The 23,739-nt window shown below is 32.9% G+C and overlaps 1 protein-coding gene across 1 annotated transcript; it reads right to left on the bottom strand.

The window, feature by feature from the left end:
• Positions 1-19,322: 19,322 nt before the first annotated feature.
• LOC143047281 (E3 ubiquitin-protein ligase TRIM45-like) lies at positions 19,323-21,633 on the bottom strand. The gene has a single exon (XM_076220320.1). The coding sequence runs from the start codon at positions 21,623-21,625 to the stop codon at positions 19,688-19,690; it is 1,938 nt and encodes a 645-aa protein (XP_076076435.1). The 5' UTR covers positions 21,626-21,633; the 3' UTR covers positions 19,323-19,687.
• Between the last annotated feature and the right edge of the window lie 2,106 nt (positions 21,634-23,739).

Here is a 23,739-nt window from a genome sequence, read left to right as displayed (position 1 = left end):
TAAAGCAAATTGATTCAGAAATTAAAAAAAAAATGTCTTCATTTTACCCCAAAAAAAAGGGGGGGGGCGACAATTTTTTTTTTTTTTTGGGGGGGGGGGGTCAATATGCAACAGCATAGTGTATTGCACAAAATCAAAAAAAGGAGATATTTTTTTATTTTTTGGGAGTGGGGAGGGCAATTTGCAACAGCATAGTGTATTGCACAAAAGCAACAAATTGAGTATAAATTCAAATCATATAACCAATTCTAAGTTCTTTCACTACAGTTATTCTGTGTCAGAAACCTATTATGTGTTAAATATTTAATTACAATCCAAATTTAGACCTGTAGTATCAAGTGGGAATATTGTGTCCATTTTTGTAACAACAGTTCAGGGTTGAATATCTGCTGTCGTATCCAGCTGCACTTGGCAAAGCAATTTAAATACTGTTCAAAAGTTAACCAGTATGAAAATAATCAATAAAATCATCTTTGGCTAAGATTTTATTTATGACAGTTATAAATGAAACCGATATATTATATGTATGTAGTTTTTGACTCATCAGTCCGTCAAGCACCTTTGTTTCTTGTGCTAAATCAAATATTTTATATCAAGAAGCATAAATTCGATTATCTTGAAATATATTGAGACGAAGATCCTGATTAATATATACCTCACTAGGTCTATGGATTTCATTTCTTTTTGGATAAGGGGTCACAATCCTGGTATCTATGATGAGTTTATATAATGTCAAAGTCATTAATAATAATACTGTTTCAAATCATGACCAACAAATCATTTATAAAAGCAAACAAACACTGCCACTGATGTGCATTGACATCTTTGCTTAAAGGGGCAATAGCTGTCAAAAATCGTGTTTACCGATTTGACTCAAATTCTATTTGATTAATAACAATGTTAAACCTTTATTTAAATTATAAAAAGTATACAATAAATAATTAACCGAGTATGTCTCAATTATTTGTAGCTTCATTTCAAGTGTATTTTAGTCTAGACGCCATCTTATTAACTATTGAGTTGACCTCCGATGACCATATAAGCGATTTAAACATAAATATAGATATAAATAGATATTGAAAAAGTGCAATTGATTTTTGTCGAGCCTGCAACTTTTGTTGCAGAAAGCTTGACATAGGGATAGTGATATAGCGGCTACAGTGGCGGTGTTAGCTAACTTCTTTGAAGCTTTATATTTTAGAAGGTGGAAGACCTGGATGCTTCATACTTTGTTTATAGATGCCTTATGTTACAAAGTTTCTGTCAGTCACATGTCCAATGTCCTTGACCTCATTAACATGGTTCAGTGACCACTTGAATAAAAAGTTCAGATTTTTTTTTAATTTCAATTCTCTTTTATTATAAGTAATAGGACAACTATATTCTGTATGTGCGTACCTTGCAAGGTCCTTATGCCCGTCAGACAGTTTTCACTTAACCTTGACCTCATTTTATGGATCAGTGAAGAAGGTTAAGTTTTGGTGATCAAGTCCATATCCGTGTAAGGACGGTAGAGTGTACATGTCCAACTGGTAGGTGTCATCTGACCTCGACCTCATTTTCATGGTTCAGTGGTTATATTGAAGTTTTTATGTTTCAGTCTTTTTCTCATACTTTATGCAATAAGTCTTCTATATTTGTTTTATGGAATGATTGTAAGTTGTACATGTCTAGCGGGCAGATGTCATCAGACCTCATTTTCATTGTTCAGTGATCAAAGTTAAGTTTTTGAGTTTTGGTCTTTTTAACTATTACTATATGCCATAGCTCAACTAAGTTTGATGTATGGAAATATTTTATTATCTGTTTGTCAGTCACGCAGGTTTTATTTGACCTTGACCTCCTTTTCACAGTTCGTTTCTCAGTGTTAAGTATTTGTGTTTTGGTCTGATTTTTATGTGTCCGGGGTCTGTCGTCCGTAAACTTTTACAAAAATCTTCTCCTCTGAAACTACTGGACGAAATTTAACGAAACTTAACCAAAATCATAATTAGGGTATCTAGTTTAAAAATGTGTGCGATGACCCAGCCAACCAACCAAGATGGCCACCATGGCTAAAAATAGAACATGGGGGTAAAATGTAGATTTTGGCTTATAACTCTGAAACCAAAGCATTTAGAGCAAATCTGTCAGGGTTAAATTGTTTATTATGTCAAGATCTATCTGCCCTAAAATTTTCAGATGAATCAGACAATGGGTTGTTGGGTTGCTGCCCTGAATTGGTAATTTTAAGGAAATTTTGTCCGTTTTCGGTTATTATCTTGAAAATTGTTATAGACAGAGATAAACTTTAAACAGCTATTATGTTCAGCAAAGTAAGATCTACAAATAAGTCAACATGATCAAAATGATCAGTTGACCTTTTTAGGAGTTATTGCCCTTTATAGTCATTTTTTAACATTTTTCATTAATTTGGTAAATTTTGGTAAGTTTTTACAAAGTTTTTTCCTCTGTAACTAAAGGGCCAAGTTCATTTCAGATAGAGAAATTGTAAGTAACAAAAATTATCAGTAAAGTATGGGCGCACTACGTTTGCGCGCATTTGGGGATTAAAATATTTTACGTTTGTGCGCAGCTTTTGATTACATTTGCGCGCATTTATTTTACAGGTAATCTCGGGTAAAAATATAAATAAAAATTATATTAAGTTATAAATAACTATATTTTTTTTTGTATTTTCATTTTAATAAATTATTAATTTTAAAAATAGTTTGTTTATCAGTCAAATTATATACTGTTTATAGTGAATTCTAAAAGAAAGTAAAAACTCCGTTATAGCTTAAGGTCAAGTTACAATATATGAATGGGCTATGTCACGGATTTTCTTAAAATTTTGCAAACACCTTTGACTTACTGAATTGTGTCTGAAAATCGAAAAAAAATCTGCGGTTTTATCTCTTTTTTCCCTGCCTTATGAGACTTATACTAAAGGAAGGGGTACTGATACTTGTAAATAATTGAACAAATTAATAGATAAATAAGCATTATTACCTGTATTTTCCCTAAAACATTACTGATTGAATACTTTTAAAATATGTGCCTTATGATAACATTAAGAATAGAAATGGGGAATGTGTCAAGGAGACAACATACTAAGACTAACGGAAGGGGTACTGATACTTATAAATAATTGAACAAATTAATAAATAAATAAGCATTATTACTTGTATTTTACCTGAGTTTACCTGCCAAAAAAATTCGCGCAAATGTAATGGTAATGCGCGCAAACGTAATGCACCGTAAAGTATGATCTACAAACACATCACCATCACCAAAACACAATTTTGTGATGAATCCATCTGTTTCCTTTGTTTAATATGCACATACACCAAGGTGAGCGACACAGGCTCTTATAGGTCAACTATATTTGTTGCATGGAAGTATTGTCAGCTGTACATGTCTACCTGGCATGGTTCATCTGACCTTGACCTCACTTTCATGGTTCATTGGTCAATGTTTAGTTATCTTGGTTAATGTTAAATTTAACCCCCAAGGGTGACTAGGGAATAGAAATATGGTCACTTGGTCTTCTCCCGACCGGCAGTAAAATGCTTGCTGAAGTGGGTGTCCGTTTGACTGAGCGGGATGTATTAAGTTCGCAGTCACGTCCGGTCAGAATTGGGACGTTAAATCCGATGTCTCGTGTAGAGAGAGTGCCACGCTCTTTGCACGCTAAGAACCCTTACAACAACTCTTTGAGGGGTCCGTAGGTGGCCTGTTGCAAGGCAAAATTTCTGTCCCTATCCAATAAACCCTCATTTTCCAGTGGCAGTCCAAATTTCCCCGACCATCATACCAGATGGCCTCTATTGTGTCAAGACCTACCTATTGTATTTATTGTGAACTTGTTCTCGTCTTGAATATGCATGAAATATTTGCCACCGGACGTTAAGCAACCAACAATCAATCAATCAATGTTAAATTTATGTGACAGTTGTAATAAATTAAGCTTTATATTTGGGACTATCAACATAATATCAATGATTAGTAAAGGAGGTGAGACATTTCAGGGTGTCCACTCTTGTTCTACATCTGTTTAATTTCGTTTTATAAATTAAAAATTTATGTTAATCATCGTTTTTATACGACCAAAAAAAAAAATGCGTTGTATAATGGTATGATGTCGTCGTCGTCTTCCAAAGACACATTTAGTTTACGGACAATAAATTTAGTTTTAGTGAATGGATCTCTATAAATTTTAAAAGAAGGTTCAATACCACAAAAGGAAGATTGGGATGAATTTTGGGGGTTGTGGTCCAAATAGTTTAAGAATTGGGGGCCAAAAAAGGGCCCAAATAAGCATTTGTCTTGGTTTTTATACAATAACTGAAGTATAAGTAAATAGAAATCTATAAAATTTAAACATAATGTTAAGACCACAATAGGAAGGTTAGGTTTGATTTTTGTCGAGCCTTCGACTTTAGTCGAAAAAGCGAGACATAGCGATCCTACATTCCGTCGGCGTCGGCGTCGTCGGCGGCGTCCACAAATATTCACTCTGTGGTTTAAGTTTTTGAAATTTTAATAACTTTCTTAAACTATCCTTGAATTGTACGAAACTTGGACAGAAGCTTGTTTATGTTCATAAGATAGTATCCAGAAGTAAATTTTGTAAAAATAAAATTCCATTTTTTCCGTATTTTACTTATAAATGGACTTAGTTTTTTCTGCCAGGAAACATTACATTCACTCTGTGGTTAAAGTTTTTAAAATTTTAATAACTTTCTTAAACTATCCTGGAAATGTACAAAACTTGGCCAGAAGCTTGTTTATGATCAGGAGATAGTATCCAGAAGTAAATTTTGTAAAAATAAAATTCCATTTTTCCGTATTTTACTTATAAATGAACTTAGTTTTTTTCTGCCAGGAAACATTACATTCACTCTGTGGTTAAAGTTTTTAAATTTTAATAACTTTCTTAAACTATCCTGGAATTGTAAGAAACTTGGCCAGAAGCTTGTTTATGATCAGGAGATAGTATCCAGAAGTAAATTTTGTAAAAATAAAATTCCATTTTTCCCGTATTTTACTTATAAATGGACTTAGTTTTTCTTCCAGTTAACATTACATACAGTCTGCAGTTAGAGTATTTAAAACATTTTTAAGATTCTTAAACTAGCCTGGATTTTTACCAAACTTGGACAGAAGCTTCTCACAATCAAAAGATAGTATAGAGAGGAATAATTTTATGGATTTTTTTCATCATTTTTGATGAATGTGTGATTAACAGCAAAAGTAGGCGAGACACTGGGTTCCGCGGAACCCTTACAATTTTTTGGAGTTTTGGTCCGAACTGTAAAGGAAAAAGGGGCTCTAAATGGGTCCAAATAAGCATTTTTCTTGGTTTTCACACATTAGCTTTATTATGAGTGAATAGAAATCTATATCATTTTAACACAAGGTTACTAACCACAAAAGGAAGGTTTGGATTGATTTTTTGAGTTTTGGTCCAAACATTTTAGGAATTAGGGGCCAAAAGGGTCCTAAATTTAACTTTGTTTGATTTCATCAAAAATTGAATTATTGGGGCTCCTTGATATGCCGAATCTAACCGTGTATTTAGAATCTTAATGTTTGGTCCTGTTTTCAAATTGGTCTACATTAAGGTCCAAAGGGTTCAAAATTTAATTTAGTTTGATTTTAACATACATGTACATTGAATTCTTGGGGTTTTTGATATGCTGAATCTTACCATGTATATTGATTTTGGATATTGGACCATAATAGGTAAATGTCCAATTTAAAAGTTTTTAAGTTTAAGTTCTTAGACCACATTCATTCTGTGTCAGAAACCTATGTTGTGTCAACTATTTAATCACAATCCAAATTCAGAGCTGTATCAAGCATGAATGTTGCGTCCATACTTGCCCCAACTGTTTAGGCTTCGACTTTTGCGATCGTATAAAGCTGCACCCTGCGAAGCACCTGGTTATCTATATGCGAATGATTTTTTTGTGGATCGAATCAGTCAATCAATTGATTTACCTTTGCTTCATTTTCAATGTTGACATTCTTTTCCTTTCAATAACTTTACATGCACACTTCATGCGTTATCCATCTCTAGCTAAGGGGCTAAATTGAAGTTCACATGAATATGGATTCGATGAGGTCGATTTATTCACTTGCAAGTGTTTGGAATGATTGTACGGTGTACATGTCTTGCTGGCAGGTGTCATCTGACCTTGACCTCATTTTCATGGTTCTGTGGTCAAAGTTAAGATTTTCAGTTTTGATCTTTTTCCAATACTATATGCAATAGGTCAACTATATTTGGTGTATGGACATATTTTATGATCTATATGTCAGTTCTGCAGGTTGTATTTGACCTTGACCTTATTTTCATGGTTCATTGATCAGTTTTAAGTTTTTGTGTTTTGGGTTGTTTTTCTTAAAATATAGGCAATAGATTAACTATATTTGTTGTATAGAAGAATTGTTTGCCAGGCATGGTTCATCTGACCATGACCTCATTTTCATGGTTCATTGGTCAATGTTTAGTTTTTGGTTAATGTTAAGTTTATGTGACAGTTGTAACAAAGCTTTATATTTAGGACTATCAACATAATATCAATGATTAGAAAAGAAGGCGAGACATTTCAGCGTGTGCACTCTTGTTGTTGTTGACAAACTTTTTAATGCCGCCGCCGTAGGGGAGGGGGGCATTAAGTTTTACCCTTGTCCGTCTGTACGAACGTACATCCAAAAAGTTGGTTTCCGTTCTCTTACTTTAGTTTGCTTCAACCAAATGTTATGAAACTTATACAACTTATACAAAATGCTAATTACCACAAAACACAGATCAAGTTTGAATTTTGGTGGCGTCACTTCAACCGTTCCAGAGTTATGTCCCTTTACAAGTGGAAAAAAGGAATTTAATATTTGTTCTAAAAATATCAATGATGTAATTGTTTTAAGTATTTTTAAAAATTGGAGTTATCTTCATTTGTTTATAATTGTAGTTGAATCAACTACAACCAATGCTTTATACATTGCAATGTTCACTGGGAAGATAAAACGATCTTTATCCTTCGATGCTTACAAGCACTTTAATTAATGTTCTTCAGTTTTGTCCCTTTATGACTTTAAATAGTATGCAAGCGGGGGCATCATCTGTGTCCCATTGACACAATCTCCACTTATTTGTCAAATAAATCAATGAAAGCATATTTTCTAAAAAAAATTCATTATTTTTAATAAGGATTAGGATTGTGTGACACGATATTGACTGCTGAACCCCAATTTTCTTTTTTTACGTATTATTTTTTTGTTTTGCTCACACATTGTTGTCAGTATAGTGGAATTATATGCGACTTTCATATATGTGAAAGGTCATGCTAGCTACAAAACCAGGTTTAATCCACAATTTTCACACAAGGATTATACTGTTTATTTTTTACATATCCTATCATAATTTCCCTTATGGAAATTTGCTATTCAACTAAGTGTTCCAGGTGGTGAAGTTGAAATCACACCTTCCAACATTTAAGGGATGATATCACGAGCTGGTTGACACTCTGGCTTTCTTGACCAATAAAAAAATAATCGACACGAAATTGCCAATAACGATGAAAATGTAAGCACCAATCAATCAAACATGTTGGTTGACCGTAATGGAATATCTGTTTCACAGATGACAACGGTTTTGTCCATAATGTCACCCTTATCCCATACCTTTTTTCTCTTATGTGACCTAGCGTATCCGACCTATCACCGGTTTGTATTAAATTTTGAAACATATATCAACACCCCAGATACCACAAGTGGAACAGAATATGCTTACCTTTCCGGAGCACATGATAACTACGCCGGTTTTAGGTGTGGTTCGAGTTACTCAGTCTAGTTTTCTATGTTGTGATTTGTATTCTTTTTTTATTATTATTATTATTGCTGTTCGCATTTTGCCATGGCGTTTTCCCATTTTCTCTCGACTCTATGAGTTATTGATTAACCCTTTGGTATCTTTCGACTTTATTTTTGAAGTAATACTTCTTTTTTCTGCTATAGAAATCTGTTGGTGTATTCTTTGCATTGCATAATAACGTGTTTTCTGAACCGTTAATAAAGTTTCTTTTGGATCTCTTGTTGATGTACATGTCTGTTATGATGTAGGATGGCAAACTGTTTTATCAGCAAGTCAAATACTAAACGCTTGATTTTTGATACTTCACATTAAGTATATATGAGCTTTACATATCTTGGACAAAAAGGACATTCTTATAGAACATATCAGAGTTCGATAATTAGAGAAGCCATTATGAAGATTTTCAAGCAAAATAATTTTTTTTCATTGAAAATAATTTTGAATTACACAATTATTATATTGATATTTATGGAATCACAGAAATATAATTTGACTTATATGTCTATTGTACGATACTATAAATGACTCATTAACAAATACTTGAAAATATGTTTGTAATATTAGTGAGTAGTGAAAAAAAGAAAGATAATTGACTTGGAGTCGGCATAATGTGTTCGGGAAAGGTAAAAGATTATTTGGAACTTGTGGACTAGCCCGTAAAAAACCGGTTAATTGTGACATGTTATAGTAAGGTCAAATTTTGGCGCCTAATTTCTAATTAAATATTAATAGATTGAACAATAACCCCCAAAGCAATCCCAAGTTTTCTTTTGCTGTATTGAAACTGGTGGTACAATTTTAGAGAGATCCATGCAATTATGCTCAATTTATTGTCTGGAAACAAAATGTCTTCGGACGACATCATAACATTTTCATGAGCGAACAAATATCTCGGTTAAAAGCTCAGAGCTTATGTTATGTCCTTGTTTTTATACTATGCTGGCTCTAAATAAAGTTTATTTATTTATTTAAAATCAAAAACACTGAAAGCAATGAGGGGCGAGTCTTTTTAATTATGTATGATTAAAGGTCATTATGGTAAATAGTTATTATTTCCTGTTCATGTTATATTGAATTTCCTTCAGTTGATTTCGCACAGTACAACTTGTCCCGACGAACTACATGTAATAACAAATGTATTACTGTTAGGAGCAAAACGTATTGACCATGGAGATTGAATTCCAAAAGTTGCAACAGGAATAATTCTTAATAATGTTCCATTATCCGTAATTTGGTGAATGTTTTTCGAACTATAACCAGCAATGTATATATTGCCATCAAAGTCTATTCCGATTCCTCGCGGATAGGACAAGTGCTGACTGGTATATGTAAATTTGATAGTGTCCCCAACAACACACGATACGGAGTTACTTCTATCTCCATATATACAATCTTTCATATCCGATGTTGAAACATAAAACGAATTGCCACGTGTTGGATTCTGTTTTACTAGCTCCCCTTTTGAACTTAGTATCCATGTCAGTGTGGATCCATCGGATATAATGAGTGAGTTTCCTTCTACACAGCATAATCCATATACTGCAATACCTGATAAATTCAATGCTCGTAATAACTTCATTTCTTCAATGTCAACAAACAATTATTTTTTTCATTATAAATCGAAATAGCGACTTGAGTCTGGTCAACTTGTGCTATATCCTTTGGGGACTGTTCTACAGTCAAACTGTCTACAAATTGTCCATCGAGACTGTATTTTGCAACGTTCCTTTTATGAACGCTTGTTATAACCAAGTAACCAGCAATGAATACTGCACTTGTGTCATTTTTCTCAGCAGCATTAATGGTATGCAAAACTTTAATGTCGCCACTTCGAAAATTAAACCTTTCTCTACGACCGACAACATGCTGTGTATATAGAGACACGTATTCTATTGTTAAGCAACCAATCGACTCAACACTCGTTTGAAATTTCTCAATGAGTTTAGACGGGACAAAATTAATTGTCAAATTATCCATCTTTTTCATATCTTCTTTCAATTCCTTTTCCAGTATAGTTATTTTTAGACCAATCTTGTTGGCTTCCATTAAACACTGTTGGTCAGATCCATGTTCTACAGACCTTGATAGGACTGAATGCCAATTAGTGATGGTACTTTTTAAACTTGTAAATGTGTTTACGTTATCGGGTAATTTTCAACACGGCATGCTTTTTTGATGAAGCTAGTTCGATCTTCATTTTCTCTTCTAACTGGTCTAAATGATCTATTATTCCCTTTTTCAGTGTTGTCATTTCTTTTATTATTTTTCAGTATTATTTTCAGCTCTTGCCAAACTTTCTTTTTGATTTTCTACTATTTCACAAATTTCCGTATTCCTTTCGTTAAGAGTTTTTATCAGACATGTGGTTTGTTCAGACTGTTTTATACCTGTTGTGGCTTTTACAATTGAGATAACGTTTTCACATTTACAATGTGAGAGTGTGGCACATAAGGTACAGCATGGCTTAAAATGGTCCTCGCAGTAAACCTCCACAATCTTCTCTGGGTGTTCTTCGCAACTCAGGACTTCAGATATTTTCAAGTCGGAATTTCCCAACTGAATTTCATTGAATGAAATAAGTTTGTGTTTTGCTGAAACTTTGAAAGATTTGTGACATTTAGCACATTGTTCACAAAATGCCTCTTCGTATATAGTACACCAAGATATAGCCATTTTCATATCATTGTTGATCTGACACGAATTGCACATTTTTTCTGACCTCTGAATAGCTCGCTTATCCAACATCGACATCACAAAATGGTTCACGGGTAACGAGGAAGCCCATGCTTCTGGTTTATCTGGTCTTTTGTCGTACGATACAAATGTTCGACAAACCGGACACTTGAATCCCTCGGACTCATTTTCCTTTTTCATAGATGATACAATGTACGTTTTAATACACGATTCACAGAAAGTATGGAGACATGGCAAGTATTTCGGAACTTTAAAAGTTTCCAGACAAATTGTACACGTTAATAAATCGTCAAAATGTTCAAATAGTTATCAAAGTTACCAGGATTATAATTTAGTACGCCAGACGCGCGTTTCGTCTACATAAGACTCATCAGTGACGCTCAAATCAAAATATGTATAAAGCCAAACAAGTAAAAAGTTGAAGAGCATTGGGGATCCAAAATTCCAAAAAGTTGTGCCAAATACAGCTAAAGTAATCTATGCCTGGGATAAGAAAATCCTTAGTTTTTCGAAAAATTCATAGTTTTGTGAACAGGAAATTTATAAAAATGACCACATTATTGATATTCATGTCAACACCGAAGTGTTGACTACTGGGCTGGTGATACCCTCGGGGACGAAACGTCCACCAGCAGTGGCATCGACCCAAATAAATAGTTCCAAATCATTCGTAGATGTCGCCAATTTAAAACTTTGGACTTACTCCTCCCTGGTTACCTTTGTATAAGTTGCAGGTATGAATAGGTTATAGATTGTGTCAAGGACTTTAATAAATAGTATTTATAAATTGGCAATCGAAGCTTACGTAAATTAAATTCAAATACAAAAATATCATAGCAAACGCCATAGTTCAGGCTTTCGAATTAGCATTTACAGTTTATACTAGAATGCATAAGCGTTAACGAAAATTGTTTACCCATGTTTACTGCAATGTAAAATTATGGGACCTGTTCATGTTTATCCGGAATTCTTAATCTTAAATCTATTTTTATTAAATGTTTATATTGACCTCATTATAATGAGCCTGCATATCAATTTAGAAACCTGATCATGGTCAAGGAAAACGAAAAACGTAGTCAAACAGGCAGAGATTATTGTACTGTCCTAGAATTATATGTGCGTGTTCTAAACGAGGAAAGAGATGGATAAATATGAAGTTCTGTTTGATTTTATTTTATAACTACATACACTTACATCTGATCTTTTGGTTTGAAACCTCAGATACGATCATGCACATCATTATTTAGTATTCAGAAAGCCATTTTGATTTTTTACATTTTTTTACCTCTTGAATGAAAAATACTGCTTCATGTATATGGTTAAGTGTATTTAATTATTAATCATAGGGCATATTTCCTTGTGTTTTAAACTATTGATTTTGATTTTGAACAAATGACTGTTTATATCTTCGTTTCGATACGCAATGACATTTTAATATTAAAAAATGAAGCTAATTTGCAAGACTAACATTTAGCACAATGAATTGTGGTGTCTTCAAAGTTTCGTATATATTTAAAAAAAAAAGTATGCTCATGTTTATTGAAAACAATCAACTTATCATTATTTTCAAAACATCATGTCATCTAACAGACTACATACAAGTATGAAATGACATTGAACTGACACATCTGTCCATTTGGCCTAAAAGAAAGTAAAACACTCCAGTTGTTTATAAAAACAATCGGGAAATTAGGTGAAATACTTAATTCTTGTTGCATTCTTCGGGTATGCAGTGATGCGTGGTAATTTTAGTCTGGTTTAAGTTGGATGATACAGGCTTTAACACAATGCAAGAGATCAGCTTTCCACATATTAGCATTAGTCTGATGGCTGTATAGGTCGTTTCAATGTAGAGTTGAAATAGGATTTACGAAGGTTGTTTGCTGAATATTAGATTGTGGAATTAACTTTTAACTGTGAGAGAAAATGAGAGAAAAGAGATTCCAGGAGTATGTTATCAAGAGAGCAGACCTTAATCACAAAACATCTAGAGGTGAATTTAATGTCCTCTGGAATTGAAAGATGTCAAAATCTAAAAAAATATTTTGACAATCAAAGATTTTCCATCGACACAAACTTCCCAAGATTACAAAACATTTAAAGCCACCAAATTACTACAAGGATGGTAGTTAAACTAGAGCGATGTTACAATCGATGAAAGCAGGTATGTTCAAAATCCCGACCCCTTTTCACGAATGTGAACAACCGAATCAAACTTTTTATCGAGTTTGTACTCACATGAGCAACACGACAGGGTAACATATATGGAGCGGGATTTACTTGACCTTCCGGAGCACCAGAATACCCCCTCCCTAAGTTATAGAACAGTGTTTGTGTTGCTAAGACTTTAGTCTTCTTTGTTGTGTTTTGTGTAAAATTATTTGTATGTTTATCTTTTCCTTAAAAACCATGGCGTTTTCAGTTTATTTTCGAGTTTGAATGTCCCTCTGGTATCAATCGCCCGCTTTTAACAGATGTAAAGAACTTTTTTTGATATCTCAAACCTTGCAATTATTATTTTATCAGCAAAAATTTAAAAAAAAAGAAGGAAATATACATAAAAAACAAATCAAAATACAAGAAAAATGCCCCGCTCAAGCTTCGCAATTTTTAATATGTTAAAAAGGGGCATACATCTAGAATCATTAATGACTCACTGCCCTAATTCGAACTCTGTCTGCTAGCTTTGGCTCAAAGAATCATGTTCAGAAAATATGTTTGAGGAAAACTCAAGTTAGATTGCGGAAACGGACGGACGAACGGCCAAGGGTAATAATTAAGCTCCCGTTGCGTATGGTGGTGGGTGGTGGAGGGGGATAAAAATCATTTAAATGGTAATCATCAAAACAGAATCAGACTTTTACCAGCAATTTACGTGTAATTACACTTGTTAAATGAGATCGACACTGCATAAGATTTACAACCACCATCATGAATTGTTTGATCGATACGATTCTTCTGCATTCTAACTAACTGACTAGATATCAGACAAGTTTTCTGATTTGTAAAATTAACTATTGTGTTTAATATCTCATTTCAAGTCATGAAGTTAAAATAATTTTTTCGTAAATTTTACTGATGCCATCACGAGTCGGTTGACTGTTTTGGAATATCTGTTTCAAAGACGAAGACATGCATGTTTCATTTATCGAAACTACAATCCAGGGTCCTTTTACCCTAATGAGAAATATACTCATCATAGGTTTGTACTTTTAAGTGCAACACGACGGGATTCATATGTGGAGATGGATCTATTTACTCTTTCGGCCCACATGTGGTAATCCCCAGTATTTGATGGGGTTTTTGTAGCTTGGTCTTTAGTTTTCTATTTCGTGGTTTATTTGTTTTGTATAGTGTTTTGTTTTTCTAATACACGTAGTCTTTCCCTTTTTTAGCCATGGTGTTGTCACTTAATATTTGAGAATCAGTCGATACTTGTTTTTTTTTTGTAATGCACAAGGTCCTGTTTTTTACTGACTATATATTGGATGTTGGATGGGAACTTATTGATTTTTTATTCTTAGATACACAATTCTTTGATTAGTATTAATTAGCCTTAAACCTTCTGTCATCAACTGCAAGTACTCTCAAATCTTTACTTTGAGTCTTTGGGTTTTTTGCTAGATTTTTATGTAATTGATCTGACGAGTTAAGGTTTTTTCATCTGATTTTTTGTATTTTCTTTTCCTTTTTTGTCAAGGTTAGAGGAGGGTATGGCACCACCAAACATGTTTAACCCCGTCTTGATATATATGTGCCTGATCCAATTCAGAAGCTTGTAATTCAGTGGCTGTCATGTATTGTCGTTTATCATATATGTTTATCTCTTTGAACATTAACCAAGCCGTTATTTTTTCGTTTGAATAGTTATCTACATGTCTTTTCTGGGCCTTTTATCGCTGACTATGCACTATGTATTTTGAAGGTCAAACGGTGACCTAAAGATGTTAATATCTATGTCACTTGGTCTCTATATGAGAGTCTCATTAACATTCATACTACGTTTTCTAATTATTTTATTTAATCATTTTCGTGTTTTACCCTGGGAGTGAAATTAAATTAGGGGAAGTTTTATAATCTTTGCTTTTATGTTGGATATTTACCAATACCAATACGTCAGTAGACAACTTCAGAGACCATCTTTATGTGTGTTGACATTTTTTTTTGTTGCACTTCAGTGTTCTGTTGTTCGGTGGTTTTCCTTCTATAGTTCGCCTCGGTTTTAGATTGTAACCTGGATTTGTTTTCATTCAATCGAATTATGACTTTATGACATTAAACCAGCGGTATACTACTGTAGCCTTTATTAGAAAAAATCTCTGCTTCTATTCTTTATACTCTCATTTAAATAAACCTTTTGTGCATTATTTCCAACCATTTAACTTCTTTCGTGTGCACTACCAAACAATTTGAACAATATTTCATCGAATTTCTTTCTTTATTTTATAGATTAATTTTTGTAAAAAGGTCAGGCATGCAACAGTAAACAATCATCTGCCTGCTTGCTGGTTTACCGTATATTCAAAAAAGAAGAAGGCAAAAAGTAAATTAATTTAGAAAACCAATTATTCATGAATTCTGGTCACACTGTCATTTTTTTCCCAAACTTTTAAAAAAGATATAGATATTATTGTCGCCGTCCCCACCACATATAAAATTGATTATCACTGATAAGTGACTATAATCATGTCCAAAGTACGACTATGTGACAGTCCAGTTATGATTATCATATCAAATAAATTCTAAAGAGTTAAGATTATCTATAATACTAAAATTACGAGGTCCAATTTGTCAGCCGTCATCACGTAAAAACGATGAATCAAAGAATTCAACTTTATATATAACTAATATAGTACAAAGGTGTAGATTAAAAATTACACCACTCCAGGCCCTTATGTTTTCCACGTAATTAATATTGCCAATAATTAAGAAGTTCCGGATCGAGTCCGATACCGATACCAATAGTATATTCACCTGTTACCTATTACCTTATCTGTACGTTCCGCATCTGACAGGTGCACCACCAAACGGTGTATTCAGGATTAATATGCTATATACACAGGATTGACACTACTAAATTGTAGTATTTTAATCAGTAAGACTTTCTAAGATAACAATACGAATACTAAACATCTGAACTAAAAATAAGGCGTATAGGTGTACAGTTTTCCATTTGTTAGCGGGCATGACGTAAAACAGCGAATCAAAGAATTCAACTTTATTTATAACTTATATAGGACAATGCTGTTGATTAAAAAATACTCCATTCCAGGACCTTTTGTTTTCCAAATAATTAATATTACCAATAATTGATAAGTTCCAGTTCGACGGGTTCAAACAGAAAGAATTGAAAACAGAGAAAACTGTGTACCTTATAATCGGCATGACTTTATCAGATGACAATACTAATACTAAAATAAGGCTTGCGCAAAGTTATATACTTTAATTCAGTCACGGACCCACGATATCACGGGTGTGTTCTAGTATTTCTTAAATTTTCGATGGCTATGTTTTTGGTAAAGAGGCCATTTTTGATATTAAGAACACAAAAACACAACAAAATGTACAAATCAACGCGGTGGTTGGGGAATTCTTGAAAATAACGTGTTTACACGGAGAAACTAGTAGAAAATCATTTTAACTATTTCTACCTACACCATGTTGAGATCGTGGTTAAATCGTATTGTCCATGGAGATTGAAGTCCAAATGTATCAATCGGAATTATTTGTATTAATTTTGCTTCATTCGTAGGTTGGTGTATGTTATTATCACAAGACCCAGCAATGAATATGTTGACTTCGTCGTCTATTCCGATGCAGTCGTCTATTCCGATGCATCGAGGGTAGTTCAGATCTGCCTTTGAATAAGTAAACACGTCATACGGATTTATATCCATTTCCATATAATAACCTTTCAGATTCGATTTTGAAACATAACCAGAGATGGGTCTGATTACTTTCAATGTAATTGATTAAATTATAATTACTTTGTCATTTGTACGATTAAATTAAATTAACGATTACATCATTTCTGAAAGTATCTGATTAAATTAATAATTACATTGGCAAAGTAATCATGATTACATCTGATTACAATGAATTAGAAAAAAAACCATTTTGAATGATGTAAATGAATAAACGTTTAATATAGATATATGAAGATGTGGTGTGAGTGCCAATGAGACAACTCTCCATCCAAATAACAATTTATAAAAGTAAACCATTATAGGTCAATGTACGGCTTTCAACACGGAGCCTTGGCTCACACGGAACAAAAAGCTATAAAGGGCCCCAACATTACTAGTGTAAAACCATTCATAGCATTTTTGAAAAAAAGATTTGTTTTAAAAATTATTATAAAATGATAACTTCAAACTTCATCCATGTAATAAACCACAAAAGTTAAATGTATATATATACATGCACATTGTGTCACTGGTTATGACCCATCACACTTTTATCATCATTGATCTCTGAATTGTTTTGACTTCAATTGAATAAAGTTTTATGAAAAATTTGCTGTAATTTGTCTTCTGATCTCTTCCAGACGCTATATGTGCAGTTTATGGAAGTTAAAATATGAATGACATAAAGTAACCAGTTAAAAACTATGTGAAATTTTAATAGAATTGTTAATCAAATTGTAAACAAATCCATACCAAAATTTGTTTATTTTAAACAACATATTTGTCCAACTTTTAATTTAGTTTTAGTTTGTGCTAATTAGATAAATGATCACATGTCTGGTTTATCTTTTATCATATGTATTGCCCTACAGCTATGCTCAATTGGAAACTGCAATAAAAATAAACCTTAATTGATCTCCTACCTGTCAATTCAAAGTTGACAAAAATCACAATTTTGACAAAAGAATATAATTCAGGGTTTATAAAGAAAAAGTATTAATTGAATGTAACAGTCATGACAGTTATTATCAAATATATATGTACATCTGTAAATTTTTAATATATGTACAATATCATTCAAAGGCCAGAGACATATAATTGTAGTTTACTGATGTATGCAAATCAATTAGCATTGTAATCAGAATGTAATCAAAAAGTATTACAGGCTATTTTGAAAAGTAATTGATTAAATTGAATTACATGTAATCAGAGGCTGATTAATGATTACACTGATTACTTGAAAAATTATATTTTAATTCCTTGGTTGCCTACCACACTAAAACTGGTTATGTCGTAAATTTAAATTGCTTTATCTTCACATTGGTGTATAACAGGTCTACATCTCTTATCGGAATCATTCGTACAGGCCTCCCCAAGTTTGTCATCCGAAATTATATCTTAATCCTACATCCGATTGGATATAAAAAAAGGTTTTGAAATACTTGGCATTTGAATGCCTCGAACTTTTCTATAGATTTTGCAATGTAAGTTTGTATACAAGAATCACAAAAAGCATTGGTACATGGCAAAACTGTAAACCAACTAATTTCGCGGATATTTTAACTAGAGTTTCAAATTTACCTGATGTATTTTAGTAAGGAATAAGTAAAATAAGGAAAGATCCAAGTACATATTCGCGACGATTTTTTTTCTACTCGCGAAATTAATGCGAATTACAGTATTTCGAAACTTTCAAAGTTTCCAGACAAATTGTTTTTTTAATAAATCGTCAATATTAACTATATATATGTATTGTGTGGTTCCCCATTAAAGATACTGAACTCTATCCTTTATTGTCGTATCTAGTAATAGATTTAAAAAAATCAATTTACACATGGTGAACCCGTTTATAACCACTGTAGACATTGTGTGCTGTGTAAAGATGATTTTTGTCTCTCGTTGAAATGCCAAGATTCTTTTCTGCGATACCACGATGTTCTTCAACGGGATCTTAATAAAGTGTCATGCGACGTTAACTGCTGTGAGAGGCATTTTCGAAATTTCATAGACAAATTATTATAATATGTGTTTATATCGGACAATAAATATTTGAGTCTTCAAATCACTGATGATGTCTTCACTTTATACATTGAAATTTAACAACAGCAAAATGTAGTCACATGCGAGCAACACAAATTGAAAACTGAATATTATGAAAAAACAATTTGAATATCCCTTTGGCATCCTTTGCACGTTTCTTTTAAATTCATATTTATGACAAAACTAAACCATGATCTATGTTTTGAATTTATTATAAAAACGAACTATATATACATTTTTGAAAAAAAATATGAAGAGTCATACAACATCAGCTATAGATTATACGATGATTTTGAAAATAATTTGAGTTATGCTCATGCAAAGCTCTTTTTCATTGCGCTGATTTCTTTACACTTTAAGTCACTTTTTTTCTCTTCAACGCTTGTTTAAGTTTCGGTATATATTTTGGCCCCTGAAGAAATATTTTTGTGTGCAATAGTACTATAGATAATTTGGAACAAAGCAAGTAGTGAAAATATAAGATCATAGTTAAACTGTATTAGATATTTTTGTATTCCGTAGTAAATTCGAACGATGTTTGTGGTATGGTTTTAAAAGTTACTTAAATTTGCTTTCATTTATCTTTGATAGCATACCTCACGTACAGGTGAATCAATAATACATAATCTATATTTTAGTCTTCATATAGATAAATTAATGAAATAGAAACTCACTAAAAAAACACACCTGTTTTGCTAAAAGAGTCTAAATAATAAACACATGTAGACTTTCATTTTAAAACCTATGGGTTTTTGTTTAAGTACAAAGAAAATGGCAACATCAATCTATAATTGCAAACAAAGATTTTTTGACTATAATAATAGCTTTACATATTTATTCCGAAATCTTTCAATTCTAAAAAGTTACAGGCAGTATGAATATACGATTAAGCGATAGTTTGTCAATAAACGATGATTAGGGGGGGGGGTCGTCCTAACATTGAATATTTCAAGAAATAGTGTAAACTTTTTTTCAACTAATCTTCATATTATGAAAGACAACTTTCGATTGTGCGTATTCATCAAATCAAAAAAAATAAAGTACGAGGTTATACCAAATATATTTATGCTTATTTCCAAAAACAATGTGTATACATACATGAAGTTGCAAGCAGCAGGTAAGTAATTTAATCAATTATTAACTAATTAGATTTTTATCCACACGATATAATTTTACTCCTACTACTTCAATCGATCTCGCATAGTACAACTTTTCCCGAAAAACCACATGTGACGACAAATTTATTACTGTTAGGAGCAAAACGTATTGTCCATGCAGAATTAAGTTCAAATGTTGCAACTGGAATTATTCGTATTAATTTCCCATCGTTTGTAATTTGGTGAATGTTCTGAGAACTATACCCAGCAATGTATATATTGCCATCAAAGTCTATTCCAATTCCACGCGGGGAGGACAACTGTTCATTTGTATACGTAAACTTGGTTGTGTCCCCTACTACACGTGACACGGAATTATCCCCATCTCCATATATAAAATCTTTCATATCCGATGTCGAAACGTAAAACGAACTACCAGCTGTTGTGTTCTGTTTCAATTTCTTCACAGATGAGTTAACCCATGTCATTGTGGATCCACAGGTTACAACAAATGTGCTCCCTTCCACACAGCATAATCCATATACTGATATACCTGACAAATCCAATGTTCGTAATAACTTCATCTCCACAGTGTCAACAAACAAAATTTTGTTTCTACCAGAAATAGAAATAGCGACTTGAGTCCCGTCAACTTGTGTTATATCCTGTGGATACATTTCTACAGCTAAAGCTTGCAGAAATTTTCCATCGAGGCTATATTTTGAAACATTACTTTTGCTATAGCTCGTTATAAATAGGCAATCAGCTATGAAAATTGCACTCATCTGTCCACTATCAGCAGCATTAATTTTATGCAAAATGTTAATTTCACCATTGTGAAAATTAACCTTTTTTCTAAGTCCACCAACAAACAGCGTACCATGAATCTTGTCTTCTACTATATTTACGCAACCGAATGAATCTACGCTCGTTTTGAATTTCGCAATATGTTCAGACGGGACAAAATTAATAGTCGAATTCTTAATTTTGTCCATATCTGCTTTCAATTCATTTTCAAGTATTGTCATTTTTGGACCAATCTTGTTGACTTCCATTAAACACTGTTGGTCAGATCCATGTTCTATGGATCCAGCAAGGACTGACTTCCAATTATTCAAGGTACTTTTATAACTCGAAAATGTGTTTACGACATCAGTTAAGTTCATGACGACATGCTTCTTTGACGAGACCATTTCGGTCTTAATTTTCTCTTCTAACACGTCTAAGTGATCAATGACTGCAATTTTCAGTGTTGAGACTTCTTTAATCAGCTTTTCGGTGGTAGTTTCAACTTTAGCCAAATTTTCTTTTTGATTTTCTACTAATTCACTAATTTCCGTATTCCTTTCGTCAAGAGTTTTTATCAGACTTGTGGTGAGTTCGGACTGTTTTATACCTGTCGCGGCTTTTACAATAGAGATAACATGTTCACATTTGCGATGAGAAAGTGTCGCACATAAAGTACAGCATGGCCTCGAATGATCCTCACAATAAACCTCAACTATCTTCTCTGGATGTTCTTCGCAACTCAGGACTTCAGATATTTTCAAATTGGAATTTCCCGACTGAATTTCATTGATCGAAATAAGTTTGTGCTTTGCTGAGACTTTGAACGATTTATGACATTTAGCACACTGTTCACAAAATGCATCTTCACAAATAGTACACCAAGAAATAGCCATTTTCATATCATTGTTTATCTGACACGAGTTGCACACTTTTTCTGACCTCTGAATTGCTCGCTTATCCAACATCGACATCACAAAATGGTTCATCGGTAACGAGGAAGCCCATGCTTCTGGTTTATCTGGTCTTTTGTCGTACGATACAAATGTTCGACAAACCGGACAATTGAATCCCTCGGCCTCATTTTCCTTTTTCGTAGATGACACAATGTAAGTTTTAATACACGATTCACAGAAAGTATGGAGACATGGCAAATACTTCGGAACTTTGAAAGTTTCAAGACAAATTGTACACGTTAATAAATCGTCGAAACAGTCCATATCTTTTTTGGGTGTCGCCATTTTAAACGTTGGACTTTCTCCTTCCTGGTTACCTATTTTTATTTTATTACAGTTATAAATAGGTTATAGATTGTGTCAATAAATTAAATAGTAGTTAAAACTTGTCAAACGAAGATTACGTAAAGGATCGTTCAATTTAATTCAAATACAAAAAACATAGCAAACGCCATAATTCAGGCTTTCGGATTAGTATTTACAGTTTAAACTAGAATGCATAAGTGGTAACGAAAATTGTTTACCCATGTTTACTACAATGTCAAATTAAGGGACTCGTTCATATTTATCAGGAATTCGTTATCTTAAATCTATTTTTATTAAATGGTTACAATCAATTAAAGTCATGAATTCGAGGTTATTTACCTGTTGATGAATTTTAATTAATTTTCATCATCCTGAAATTGACCTCATTATAATGATCCTTAATATCAATTAAGAAATCTGATCATGGTTAAAGAAAACAAAAAACGTAGACAAACAGGCAGAAATTATAGTACTGTCCTAGAATTATATGCGCCTTATAAGCGATGAAAGAGATGGATAAAAATATATAGTTCTGTTAGATTGTTTTTATTACTATGTACACCTGCATCTGATCTTTCGGTTTGAAACCTTCAGATACGATCATGCACGTCTGTTGTTATGTAGAATTCGGAAAGCTATTTTTTATTTTATTTTTTTGTATGTTTCACTTCTTGAATGAAAAATGCTGGTATATCAGTTCAGTGCATAGAATTATTAATCATAAGGTATATTTTCTTGTGTTTTAAACGTTTGATTTTGATTTTGAACAAACAGCGGTTTATTAATTCGTTTTGATACTTAATGACGTTTTGATATAACAATTAATCGAAACATAATTATGAAATACAACCAAAAGATTATATGCGCAATTTGCAAGAATAAAATTTAGCACAATGCATTATGGTGTCTCCTAAGGTTTCGTATACATTTAAAATAGAACGGACGAATATGATCATGTTTATTGAAAACATTCAACTTATTATTATGTTCAAAACATCATGGCATCTAACAGATCACAAACAAGATTAGTATGAAATGACATTGATCTGACACATCTGCCCATTTGACCTAAAAGAAAGTAAAACACAACTATCATGACTATTGATTATAAAAAAATAAGAATTAGATGAAATACATGGTTAATTCTTGTCGCATTCGTCAGGTATACAGTGATGCATGGTCATTGTAGTCGGGTTTAAGCTAAATGATACAGGCTTTTACGTACTTTGACCTATAATGGTTTACTTTCATAAATTGTTACTTGGATGGAGAGTTGTCTCTGACACTCATACCACATCTTCTGGTATCTATAAAGAATTGTACACAAATCACAACATCGAAAACTAAAGACTAAGCAACACGAACCCGGCCAAAAACTGGGGGTGATCTCTGGTGCTCCGGAAGGCCATGCATATCTTGCTCCTCCACATATGGCACCCTTTGTGCTGCTCAATATGTCAGTAGACAACATTAGAGCCGTCTTTATGTGTGTTGGCGTTTGTTTTTGTTGCACGTCAGCGTTTTCTGTTGTTCCGTTGTTTTCCTGTTATAGTTGATGTGTATCCCTCGGGTTTAGTTTGTAACCTGGATTTGTTTTCTTTCAATCGATTTATGACTTTATGACTTTTAAACAGCGGTTTACCACTGCCTTTATAAGAGAACATCTCTGTTGTTGTTTTCTATACTCTCATTAAATATTAAACCTTTTGTGCATAAGTTAAACCACTTCACTTCTTTCGTGTAAACTTCCAAACAATTTGAACAAAAAGTGAAATCACTAAAATACTGAACTCCGAGGAAAATTCAAAACAGAAAGTCTCTAAACAAATGGCAAAATCAAACAATAAATCACATCAAACGAATGGACAACAACTGTCATATTCCTGACTTGGTACAGGTATTTTCAAATGTAGAAAACGGTGGATTGAACCTGGTTTTATAGCGCTAAACCTCTCACTTGTACGACAGTTGCAGCAATTTTCATTATATTAACAATGATGCGTGAAAAAAATGTCACAAATAGAGGTACAAAACAAAACACAGACCCTACCAAAAACTAGGAATGATTTCAGGTGCTCCGAAAGGGGAGGCAG

This window comes from Mytilus galloprovincialis, chromosome 10 (genome assembly GCF_965363235.1).
Source record: "Mytilus galloprovincialis chromosome 10, xbMytGall1.hap1.1, whole genome shotgun sequence".
Taxonomy (NCBI): domain Eukaryota; kingdom Metazoa; phylum Mollusca; class Bivalvia; order Mytilida; family Mytilidae; genus Mytilus; species Mytilus galloprovincialis.
This window is presented reverse-complemented; position numbering and strand designations above follow the sequence as displayed.

Coding starts and splice junctions, on each gene's coding strand:
- LOC143047281 (XM_076220320.1), bottom strand. CDS start 21,625: ATGGCGACACCCAAAAAAGATATGGACTGTTTCGACGATTTATTAACG.